The 12,882-nt window shown below is 49.5% G+C and overlaps 2 protein-coding genes across 2 annotated transcripts; one reads left to right on the top strand and one right to left on the bottom strand.

Annotated features, from left to right (window-relative positions):
* Nucleotides 1–400: 400 nt before the first annotated feature.
* On the bottom strand, nucleotides 401–2,611 carry LOC146179068 (uncharacterized). The gene has a single exon (XM_084578775.1). It carries the CDS (start codon nucleotides 2,418–2,420, stop codon nucleotides 1,095–1,097), a length of 1,326 nt encoding a protein of 441 aa, XP_084434901.1. The 5' UTR covers nucleotides 2,421–2,611; the 3' UTR covers nucleotides 401–1,094.
* Nucleotides 2,612–9,315: 6,704 nt separating this feature from the next.
* Nucleotides 9,316–11,935, top strand: DCAF12 (DDB1 and CUL4 associated factor 12-like protein). Its single transcript, XM_084578774.1, has one exon. The coding sequence runs from the start codon at nucleotides 9,448–9,450 to the stop codon at nucleotides 10,819–10,821; it is 1,374 nt and encodes a 457-aa protein (XP_084434900.1). The 5' UTR covers nucleotides 9,316–9,447; the 3' UTR covers nucleotides 10,822–11,935.
* Nucleotides 11,936–12,882: the final 947 nt, after the last annotated feature.

The raw sequence follows: 12,882 nt of genomic DNA, 5'->3' as shown, positions 1-12,882 counted from the left end.
GTCGAGCTTGCACGATGCAGTTCTTTCGTAGTGACGCCGCGCGCACCGTTTATCTCCTGGCGTGTGTGTATAATACAAAAGATAAATAACAGAGCCGCGCGAATCAATCGATGTTTTTCGCGAAGGGAGCACCACATGCCTGAATGAGAAGTGTTTGACACAACTCAATTTGGCAGTGTTTGCTTGACGTTGCTGCTTACGGGGCTATTCCAAGGGCCCAGCTGAATCCGTTTAGAACATTTAGAAGAGGCGTTATGTGTCCAGCACAAGCGCACTGAACGCATATATTGGGGCTAACAGTCATGCGGCGCTGACTCATGCTGCTACATGGTTCGGCCGTTATTACGCGTTTTCAGTGTATTCAAAAACACTGGGGCACGCGCGAAAAAGGAAGAACTACTGCTGGTCATTCCATGCTTTATTCTCAAATGTGAGCTGGTCAATAAAATAAAGCTTAAAAACGTCACGTCAATAAACTGAGAACTACAGGTGGCAGACTGCTGTCCCAGAAGTGTTCCATGAATATTCTTCACATACACAGCAGTGGTTCGCTCAGTCAGGCAACAGGTTACACAACCGCTGTAGGTAGACTTGAATGTTTCAGATGAAGCTACACTTTGATCAAACTGGGTCCCTAGAAGGATGAACGGTTGATACGTAGGCTGGTTAAGAGTAGAAAGGATCATAAACTGCCAAAAGGAAGGGTAGCTCTAGCGAGAACAGGGTGAGTGCTCGTAATAGGCAGCCGTTCGGAAGATATAAACGCAGTGAATACCTTTTTCACCCACCGCCACTACCTTGTCCTCTGTCCCGGGAATGCTTGCCAACAACAGGGGTTCGCAGTATCACATTCAACCTGTTTAGAATTTGGTCATTACTTGGTCGTGTTTTCGCTATGCTCAGTCCTGGTTAAAAGTCACGTTGAAACTTTCGAGCAATGCCGAGGGTTCCTCTGCTGCGTTCATAGCATTCAGCGGGGCCGTCAAGTTTGCTTAGCCTGTACGCACTGGTATTTATAACGACCTGGTGTACTATGTGCGAAAAGCAGTGTTCTCACAAGCACTTCCATTGGCTGTCGCGCTGCTTAGCCGAATTCACAGCGCAGTGTCTTCCTCGTCGGTGCTGAGATCATCAAGCGTTTTCTCAGGAGCTGCGGTCGATCTTCCAGAAGTATCGGAGGAGTCTTTGGAAGCGGAAGGAGCCGGAGTCGAAGTACTCTGGACGTGTGCGAAAGAAGACGCTGAAGGTGCAGCCAATGCTGTGCGCTCGCTTTGAGGGTTGTCGTGAGCCAGGCTTTCTTGGTTACCTTTGTGTTTCACGGATTCCATCATGGCAGCTTTCAGTGCAGATGAGTTTCGTACCTTTATCACCTTTATCTCGCGCTCTATCCCTGCCAACATTCCTTCGAATGCGGCTGCTGCTGCTGCTCTGGCTTTGGGTGAAGACCGCAGGATAGCATACTGCAAGGCTTCTTTAAGTACTTCTGGAGTGACGGTCGACGCATCCGTGTGTATCTGACGCAAGATCTTGCGTGGGTCTGGAGGCTTCCCGTTTTGTTTGTTATTCCCCTCACCGGTAGACTTTGCGCTGCTAGTGGCCGGCCTGTTCCCGTCAGTCATTGATGCTCCTGCGCCACCGATGGAGCCAGGAGAAATGGTTGCCGCCTCTGAGTGAACAAAGTAGCAGTCAACATCTTCGACACTGAGTAGCTGCCTCACAAGAGCGCACCGGTGGTTATCCTTTATGACGCCGTCGCCGAATGGCATCGGCTCTAAGAAGCTTTCAGAGGAAGAATCACTATCTTTCTCGGTTGCAACTTCCTTCGGCAATGTCGACTGCACTGCTCCCTCTGCTAGATCGGAAGCACTGGTCGAACTGCCTGCCATGATATCAGAGCCACCTTTACTCTTGTCCACTTTCCGGCATGCGTTTTTCGAAAAACCAGAAGCCGCGGTGACTCGTTTTTCGCGACACGCTGCTCTATGGTCCGCAAGCTGGGACTGAGGCATCGGTTCCCCGCACCTCCTGCAGGTCACTGGGCTATAGGGGCAGCGTTTGAGGACATGCTCTTCCAAGTCCGTCAGACTTCCCTCGAATTGGCATCCGTGTGGTGAGTTCAGGCAGCGCACTGTGTAGAAGGCCAGGTGAGACTCGTCGAGGTGACAAACAGCCTTCCCGAAGACCACTCGCCGGCCGTCCACCGGGCAGAGCGCGTTCAATCTCGTGATTCTCTCGCTGCATGCCAGGCAGAAGCTGTGCATGCACTTCGAAATCTTGACACAGCAGTACACGACGCCGCAAGAGACGCATTCGTTACGTACGGGACGGCGTCCTACGAAGTGGATGGCCTTCTCGTCCAGAAAGTCCCCGAAGCCGTTCAGCCTGACTCCGAAGCGGTCACGGTCACTGCCCTCTGCCATATGAAGCTCACGTCCGCTGCGATGCGGAATCACCCGAATTCACGGCTGGGGACCAATATAAGAACCGAAAGGGAAAGAAATGCGGGCTGATTAAAAATTCTTATCAGCCTCGCAGAACGATCTATCACTTGCCATGTTTTCCACCTTGAGTTTTGCGGTCGATGTTGGTTCGTTGCTTGGTATTCAGGTGTTATCTTGACGATAGTGCTCGGTTTACTGTTCTCGTTCATAGAGAAGTCAGCCGCTTTTAGCTGCTGCTCTCGATAAGATTCAGATCCATTGTCATTGCTCCGGAAACGAAGCGGTTTCTGCTGTTTTCGCTTTTTCTACTCGGACGAAGCAATTGTGTCATACATTTGCGCTTTATAACGTGCACGCCTGCTTACAAAATATGGTAGAAAGTACACGATTAGCTTGAACGCGCAGTCATATGTAACAAGGCTGTTAAATATCAGCTTGAATTTTTAAACGTCTCCAAGGTGCAGGTTAAACATTCTTACGTTCCTACTTAGAGAAACAAATTGCTAATGTTATTTTCTTCATATACCGTGAGCGTAATATGTACGAAGGACGGCACAGCTTTTATTCGGCACCGGTAACTTATGTATTGTCATTCAATGAGTATACGCATGTAACTTTTGGTTCGTATTTTATTATATTTATTTGTAACTATGTGCAATTCATTACATTACTGTACATGAATCACTGCCTAATATTTGCCTACGACCGCTAAATTGTCTGTAACCGATTTTGCGATGTAGCCGAGCTATACCTGTGTCGTGAAAGTCGTGAAGTGTGTCGTGAAAGTGATAGATGACAATGCTGCTACATAACCTTTGCTCTATTTAATTCACCGAAAAGCTGAAGACATCCTGCCTCAAAAACAGGATTCACAACGTGAGTAATCATCAATTACAACGTTGTTCGAACTGCAAACGGTATTGCGCGCCACGTGGCGTGCGATATTTCGCTTCGCAGCTTGGTGCATTTTAACGGCCGGTCACTACAAGCTACGTGGTCGCTACATTCAAGAGCGAAGGAATAAAATACATCACATAGTTCCATTTTGGCGCCATTCCCATTGCATCACAGATACAGTTATAGAGCCTACAAGAATTCAAATATTCTATAGTTAAATATCATCATCACCGGATTAAGTATCCTGTGCATTCTTGCGGTCAGTTTCGGTTTCGGAGAGATTTCCTTGCATTGCGGGGTTTTACAAAATGATGTTTTCTTTGTTTGAAAAACTGGTATGGCATGTGTTGTTCACAGCTGCGAAATCGCTTTTGAGACTAACCACCCGATTGCGATAAATAGAAAGTTAACTATTGCATATTAGTTAAAGAGGTCACGGCATCAATTTTGGATTATTAACTGTCTATTGAATCTTGTTCCCAAAGCACCAAGCAACTAAACCTGAAAGTGTCAGCTCCACCGGAGCTGCAGATATTTTTAAAACTAGTATTTTCGTTTCTTCATGAACAGCCTGCTGATCTGCAGCCACCGGCGTAGCCGGTGACGACATAAAGAGACGCCGCGTCGTCTGCTGCATTTTCTGTGCAAGAGCAGCGTCAGCCGCGGTTACGCGAAACCGAGGTGGCGGACCACCAGAACTCACGCCGCTAGCCACGGTTACCGCAAGCTGCTTTGCGATCTCTGTTAGCGCTTTTAACCTCGCGCCTGTGGACGGGCGCGAGAAAGCCGCATGAGCTGGCCCACTCGAACAATGTACTACACACACTGTGCACTGAAACACGTCTCAAATGCAACACATGAAATGCGCATAGAGTGCCGTCCGAAGGCGCTTTTGTGTAAACTTCGAGTGTCACCAGGCAGTGTATAAGGTGCGGCGCACTACATCGAAGCAGGACTTCAAAATGTCAAAATGTTCCCGGAGTCGTTCGTTAAAACATCTATTGCTTGGGCCAATGCAGATTTTCCGTCATGACAGGAGTGCTGTATGCAACTGAGCCGGAACATTGGTTTGGTTTGGTTTGTGGGGTTTAACGTCCCAAAGCAACTCAGGCTATGAGAGACGCCGTAGTGGAGGACTCCGGAAATTTCGACCACCTGGGGTTCTTTAACGTGCACTGACATCGCACAGCACACGGGCGCCTTGCTTTTCGCCTCCATCGAAAAGCTGCCGCCGAGGCCGGGATTCGATCCCGCATCCTTGGGAACAGTAGTCGAGCGCCGTAACCACTGCGCCACCCCGGCGGGGTAATGAACATGGTTCGGCGCTTTTTTGCACCCTGTGGCGTAAAAGAGAACTACACTGTAATATCCAAAAACGGATGTAACTAACTCGCGAAATTATTGAAGCCGAAATGATCGTTTAGCTAATCCTTGCGTATCAAAGACATCGATCGCTGTCCTCGAAAAGGAACCTTTCCACCTTTTCCAGCCCCTGAATGTTCCGCTTGCCGCTCATACGCGACGCTGGCCGTTTCTTTTTTTTTTTTTTTTTTTTTTTTCTTGCATATGCCAAGCTGAGGCTCGAATAAACCGTTGTAGGTCAGCGCTCGTGTGCCTCGTCGTTCCTTTCCTTGCGTCCGCGCGCTGTTCATACCTGTCATGCTACACTCACATGCCCAAACTGTTGATCACGTTAATGAAATAGCTAATTTTATTAAATCAGAATAGCCGGTGATACATAGGGAATATTTATTGTTTCGACAGAACAAACAAATATTTATTTATATTTCATTTATGTTTTCGCTGATTCTTTTTACTACATTGCTGTGCACTCTTCTCTTTGAAACTGGATTTCGGGGCGCGCGCGCAGCCATGAAACGATATTTCTTTTCGATAGCAAGTAACCGCGGAAGCCAATTTATACTCGCAGAGAGCGCACGCCTTTACGTGATAGGCGGGGTTTGCATGAAAATACACTTTCCTTATCATCGGATGCATGGATTCCTTCCTGCGCGTCAAAAGCGGGAACAATGTAAGGATGTATAGTAAACCCTGCATCACAATTTCCTAATGTATCATGCACAAAACGCAGAGTATAGCTCATTGCCCGTTTAATTCAGCAGAATACGCAGAACAAAGCTTCGGTAGCTCTCATCGATTGACCTTAACTTAGAGGAGTGTAGACACCAATTTTTGAAGCGTCAGAAGGAGTAAGGTTGCTTTCCTGGTTATACAGAGATGCTCCCCGAGTGAACCCAACCTCTCATTTTGCCGCGAACATATTTTGGTTTTAAATACTAGCCAGGCAAAGTCTCCGTTTTTCAACACCCATCGGCAGTGACATCCCTGTGACGAAAACGTGTACATAGGTAAACATTATGACGTCATCAAAGAACTGTGACGTGGAGTCAGCTGAGCAAAGACTGCAGTGACGGCACAGCATACATCACCGTGCTTGCCCTGTCTGTATCGACTGCAGGCACCCCAGGGAAAGCTCTGCACTTCTGCTCGCTTGACTCGATGGCTTTTCACACTGTCTTTGTTTCTGCATGAGTACTTCACTTGGCGTCGATTTCGCGGTAGGCGTGTTTTTCTGGGAAATGAGAGGGAATGAGATGAGGAATGAGGAAGAAAGAGGATGAAACTATGAGAGCCGCGTTGCGCCGCCTTCGCAGTGGTGGAGACATTAAAGGTTTGAGGTGGGAAAGATCCGGCGATGGTGGCAGGCAACCATCGCCGCATAGAGACGGCACGGAGGAGCCAGGATTGTTCGTGGCGCACAGTGCGTGCGAGGAGCGGTTGGATGGTAGCAGTGCGGCGGTGGGGGCGCGGGCCATCAATCAGTGTTTGCTGACCTGGTGAGGCACAGTGGCAAAAGTGGCGCATCGTAGAAGCTTGTACGCGTGAGGAGAGGGGCTGCCAGGATTCGTGTCGGAGGAGAGTCGCAGATGAGACTTTTGCGTAAGGTAGGCATTGATTTCGTGGAGTAGTCCGACGATAATAGGAATATGCTGCGCGTCGCTGGACACAGGCGGATACGTAAAGCAGCAGAGTTTGGTAGCCAGACTGCACAACACTATACTCCACTATGAGAAGCACAAGGGTCGTGTAGAGGCCCCGAAACGTACCGGGAGGCATGTCTGCTGTGAGCCGGGTGATAAAACCCAGCATACGCCTCGATTCTGCAAGTGTGCGGTGAACATGGCATGAAAATTACAAGCGTGCATCCAGTTCAATGCCCAGCACTGTCGTGGTTGTCACGTCGCGCTGAAGGGCTTGGCTTCGCGAGATCACGAACCGAGCAGGGCAGTCAGAAGCCCTGGAGGACCCCATAACGGTGGAACCAACGTATACAGAAATACTAAACTGCCACAGAGGACGGAGATTCAAATACCCACCACCCCACACATCATTAACACAGCACGAGGCGGTCTGCTGGCGAAGACTGCAAGCAGGGACTTTCCACAATCTATACATACTACACAAGATGTTCCCTACACAATACAGGAACACATGTCCGTGGTGCGGGGCAACCCGCACACTATACCACATCACATGGGAATGCGAACGAAACAGAGCCTTCCACAAACTAAATAACCCGAGTGCGGAACAATGGGAGGGTCTGCTGACCAGCAACGAGCTCACGGCCCAAAGGGCACTGGTGCGGCACGCCTGCGAAGCAGCAAGACTCAGCGGTGCCCTGGAATAGGGGCGCCGACCTTGTGAAGAGGCCGAAGATATGAAGACATCGGCCCGCCGCTAAAACCAGAAACTTTTTAGAGCAATAAATGTTTTCTCTCTCTCTCTCTCTCTCTCTCTCTCTCTCTCTCTCTCCAATGGTCAGCAAAGGTGGAATAAGGCGAGGGTAACGCAGGGTTGAGAAGGTCATTGTGGACGACTTCAAGATGTTTAAACTGGTGTTGTAGTGCCCATGAGTGAGAGGTATTGAGGTCGTTCTGAAAAGCGGAGTAGTCTACTAGGGTGCGAATTGGTTGCAGTAACGAAATGTCATCAGCATGCATAACTAGAGAATCGGGACCAACACCGATCTGTGACGTAAGCGCGATGCGGTGGCGCTTCTGTCCCCTGGCTGGGCCGGTTGGGGGGTGAGAACTAGGCTTAGCGCCCATAGGAATTCATGGACCCAAAACATTTCAAAGAAATTTTCCAATTTCACAGCGCATCTAGGATCTTATTATTCGGTACAGAGCAACCATGAACATCCTAAAACAGATTTTGAAAGTATGAAATCTCATTAATGAGGCGAAGTATTTTTAAAACACCGCGAAACGTAGGCGGGTACGAGTTGGGAGGGCGATCCGTAGAAACACATGTAAACACAACTTACCGCAACATTTTTCTCATTTCGCCGAGCATCAGAAGTGGCGGCCGGTCGTTAAACGTTGTCTAGCGCTTTGAAGAAGTGTGTGACAAAGTATGCTCAAGAATCCGAGCCAAGAATCCGAGTTAGAAATTCACTGCGGTAGCGCGGCTATGGTGGCTATAGCGCGGCCCGTATACAATATATATGCAAAGAATGGTTCGCGAAGAAGCTGATCTTGCGCCTACTAAGCCAGTCGTTTGTTAAAAGTTGGTGCATTATTTTACGACCATGAATATACGTATGCAACAAGATTTCGCATCTGATATCTCTGTAAAGCATATTTATCTATAAATATGTGCGGCCCAAGCGGCATTCTTGTTTTTTGTGAGCCTCTTGCACCACGCCCTGACATTATGTTACATAGCGCAAGTAAAATAAAAACATTCCAAGTGTTGGCGAAGCGCTTGAGTCGCGTAAGACAGTAATTGATGCTGCCGAGACACGGTTCATTTTGTAAGTGGAGATGAATCAAACGCAAAATAACGGGCACGACGTCAATCAGTTCTGAAAACATCGATCGTGGCTAAGTAGAGGCGGTAAGTATCAAAATGCATGCATATGTAGATCACGATACATGTACGTGGTGAGCAAGTCGTAAACAAACATTTTGACAGCCTTTATATTCCGAGTCCGTACAGGCGTTGCGTGGTCTGCGCCGGACGGGGGGGGGGGGGGGGGGGGGGAGACGAGGAAACCGCACAGAAAGCGCAAAACGATATATGATGAAAACCATAGCGATACCGCGGGGGAAAATAAAATAAACGAAAAAAATGGTTAATTAGCATATATGCTCGTTGATCACCTTGCACGCACCCACCTGATTCAAAATAATATAATTGTATGCATCCAGTGACTTGTATGCCTGGACGGAAACTATGCCCAATGGTGGCAGAGCTCCCGCGTCACTCCAGAAGACTTCCCAATGTGTTTCAGGCACAGCAAATGGATCCGGGTTAACAACGCCGTCAACGTACAGCTTTTCATTGTAGCGCTGTTTATCCGATTACGACAAGCTTTTCACGTAGTCCGACGTTGCTGCAGCGCACACTACATTCCCTTGCAATCACTGCAAGTCCGACGATTTACGGGACTATTCACAGCAAGTGACGTTGGTTCCCAGCTCGATAAACTGACCGCGCACAGTTGCAGACGACCAAGCACCACCGGCGCCGTCACTAGCAGACGCGCCAGAGCTGGAGGCGGCCGCGGTGTAAGAGAGTAGGACCAAGGACACTGCTTTGGGGTACGCCGGACAGAGCGGCGCTAGACGAGGAAGTGTGCCCTCGGAATACAACGCGCCGAGTTCTGCCACGGACAAAGGACTCCAGCCAAGAAAGCACAGACCCTGGGAGCCTCTTGGCTGCAGCGCAGTTGGTACACGATGTAGCGTTAAGTTTACCCGATAAATGTTACATGTTTTCCCAAGGGGTTTAATACGGTTCGTCATTTTATAAAGGACAACCTGTGTTGATATGCGTTCGAAACCATCACAAATTGACTATAAGAACAAAACATTGGAAGCTCTACATAAGTTTCGGTTTCGACTTCACAAAAGCACGAGCGACGCTTAGCGGTCGTCAGTGAATTTGTTTCTGTCATGGCAGTCATCAGCTGGGAAGTCTAAAATTGGGAAATCAGTGCAAGTAGACTCCAGCATTGTTTCCGCGCAGTTGTGTTTGTCGAAAGAAAACCGTGCAGGTGTCAACGGCGACAACAGCAAGGGCGATGGCTCATGTCAGGAAACTGAACGTTAGCGGATCCCGTTCGGACGAGGACAGCGCTGATGCCCTCAATGTATCCTACAAGTTCGCTTGGCCTGGCGAGTCGACGGTCAGTAGCGAACAGCCGACTCCAGGGTTCTTGAGAGACGCGTTCCGTCTGGCGCATCTCGAGTCGCTCATCCGAGGTGACCTGTACTGCTCCAGGAGGACGTCGCGCAACTTCGGCGACTACGCTCAGTGCCGTGAGCTCGGTCTTCAGTATCGGCAGCGTCTTGGCGTGGACGAAACCTATGGCACACGACACCTGCTCCAGAATGGCTTGTACCGCGAGCGTGAGATCACCCTGGGCCGCATCAACAAGGTGTTCTGCTCGGCCTGGCTCTCTGAGCGCCAGATTGTGTTCGGCACCAAATGCAACAAGCTCATGGTGCTCGACACGGAGAACGGTAAGCTCTGCCAGATACCGAGCCTGCAGAGCTCGCGTGCCAGCTTACCGCCTGAGAACCACTGCGGAATCCATGCGCTGCAGATGAACCCGTCGCGAACTCTGCTCGCCACAGGTGCGCACCACTCGAACGACACGGCCGTGTATAGGTTGCCGACGTTAGACCCCGTGTGTGTCGGCGACTGGGCTCACACGGATTGGATCTTCGACCTAGCCTGGCTCGACGACGAGTTTTACGTGACGGGCTCGCGGGACGCCACGCTTGCCCTGTGGAGGGTGCGGGAGCCGCGGGTAATGACCTGGGACGAGTCCGCGCTGATGCCGAGGCAGATGCGAGCGCTCGCAGTGCGTGGTTGCAAAGACGCCGACAAGGTGCGAGCCCTGCTCTTCAGTCGACGGCACGGCGAGATTGTCGCACTCTCGCTCAACGCTTACATCCACCTGTGGGATGCCTGCGCGCTGCGCTGGAAGGCGTCCCACAAGATGCCCTACTGTCAGGAGAACGTCTGCTTGGCGCAACAGCCCGAGCGGAACGTCTACGCTGTCGGTTCCAAGTCGTATGTGACGTTCCTAGACTCGAGGACGCTGCAGCAAACGCACAAGGTGCCTTCCAAGTGCATCGGCTGTGGAATACGCTCGTTAAGCTTCATGGACGACCTGCTGACCATCGGGACAGGCATTGGCGTGCTACTCTTCTTCGATTTACGCGCCTCCAAATACCTGGAGTGCGCCGACCGGGCGCGTTACAGCATGCTCAAGGCCAACAGGGGCTGGGTTCATGCGGACGAGCTGTATCGCGAGGTTTTCTGGAACACTGAGTACAACCCAGCCATTTACACACACTGTTATGACCCGTCTGGTCTGCGGCTGTTTACTGCCGGTGGGCCGCTGCCCGCCAGCCTCCAGGGCAACTATGCCGGTTTGTGGTATTGACGAGCGAGTAGCCTTAGCCCCGTCTCTTGACAATGCCATCCTCTGGCGGCAAGCGGCAGTTTGTGGTTGCGGTCAGCTACATGCGCTTTCTGCTGAGTTCGCCTTTGCAGCGTTTTCATCGAATATAAAGACTACTACACCACTGAGTGCGCTCTTCAGCCACTGGAAGAACAAGCTCGTTGTGATAGTTTGTATTTCACGTGGAAGAATGGCCTGTCACAGGAGAAAATGCTGCACTTCAAGGGGCTGTGCGTGCTTGTTTGGTGGCCCTTGGTCATGGAGAAACTCGTAATATACATGCTTGGTGCCCGCTTGTGTTGATGAATGTTTGAACTGTACCTATACCGCCTGCACTCAGCCAAGCCAGGTGTGCTCTTCTCAAGCCTGCATTACATGTGCTTGTGTCATTTGTGCCACGCATCATCTGCAGATGTCGATATTCATGGAAAGGTTTTTGCCGGTGCATATTTGTTGACGGTGCTCTTTAAGCATGCTTGAGGCAAGTAGCATACCAGGGTTCCTCAAGAAGTGATTTTGCCGTGTGGACAACGACCAATGCATTGGCAACTATAATCAAACTCATAGTATCAAATTGATAGAGAACTGTAAGGGTCTCCAATGGCTACAGAGTGAAAGGTTGGACTGAGCTGCAAGCTAATGATGTGTCATAATGATCTTGGGAGCCATTGAGTAGACTGAGCTGCAAGCTAATGATGTGTGATAATGATCTTGGGAGCCATTGAATAGTGCGACATTTAACCTTATTTCTCCTAATAAATTGATGCGAGTATTCTAAAATGTGACAGCCCTCCTGTATAGATGAGGGTAGAGTTATACCATTTAGATACCAGTGACTTAAAGCAGAAATGCATTCGGGGCCGCCAGCTTTCACATTTTGACTATGGCGAAAAATTCAGGAGGACTTCTGCTTTAAGAGAATTAGATAATAGCATTAATGGCTGCCATCTGCCGTTCCTCTTGTGGATCCTCGTTCCCCTATATCCACTTTTCTACCTGCTTGACCTCTAATCCCTTAATTTGTGCCTTTTTTATCTCATTATGAGCTGTCTGTTATAAGCTGCCCACTTATGTGAAAGACCACCCGACATAGATTTCTATAAAGCCCCGTTTTAAACCAAGCCATACTGATGTGTCTGCTTGGCTTCAAAGTAGCTTGTCTTGATACCCAGGGGTCCTGGATGGTTCAATTCCCATCTCACGCACGTCTTGAAGGGGGAGCCCAGGTTGGCAGTTCCTGTCATGCCGTGTTCTCGTGACATCGCACAGTGTGATGATAAATAAGCACCTGGCTATGTCACTGTGCCTGTGATTGTTTGCTTACAATGCCGCATTTTTTGTCACTATCCGGTTGAAATTGGGGACACTCAAAGGGCCCCTGGAATGCTGCTTGGAGCAAAATTCTGATGCGTGCAATTCGTAGAGGTGGTCTTTGTAATTATTAGAGTCAAATTTGAAAGCTTTGCATGAAGCCAATAATTTACAAATTTTTAAAGAGTGCTCCGAGTGACTGCTCACATCCTCCCCACAGACGTCAAGCGGGGCTGCACCCGCTCATTGGATGCTCCCAAGTTGCGAGGGTGGGACAGGGCGTGGTGGGGCGTCATCGTGGCTTGTTTTCTTGTTTTTAAGGCAAAAGTCTTTCTAGGCTCATGAAATGGAATGCCTGGCAGTGTGAACTGCCAGTGATTTTCAACCAATGGTGACACCAGATTTTCTGGAGAAAGGGGCCTATAATGCTATCCCATTAATATCCTGCAGACTTTGCGTTTGCTAGCTGAATTGTTGCCTTCTGCGTTTTTCTCCCACTGCTCGAGCCAGCTTTGGTACACTCCCTCACAACATTGCATGAATACAGAGGAATGCGCTTAACTTGCCCTATCGTCACTTTGTCTTCTTTGCACCCTAGAGTGCCCTGTCACATGCTTTTGTATTTAATGGACACAGAAGCGACAGTTCATCCAAAAGGGCGAGTCTTGTGTGGCCATCAGCAAATTCTCGAGGTATTGTACCAAATTGTTGTCCTGAATGAGTAGTCTGTCT

The sequence above is a fragment of the Amblyomma maculatum genome, chromosome 9, assembly GCF_055883805.1.
Source record: "Amblyomma maculatum isolate TAMU_Amacu chromosome 9, ASM5588380v1, whole genome shotgun sequence".
Taxonomy (NCBI): domain Eukaryota; kingdom Metazoa; phylum Arthropoda; class Arachnida; order Ixodida; family Ixodidae; genus Amblyomma; species Amblyomma maculatum.
Note: the sequence above shows the minus strand (reverse complement) of the source record. Positions and strands in the feature narration are given on the sequence as shown.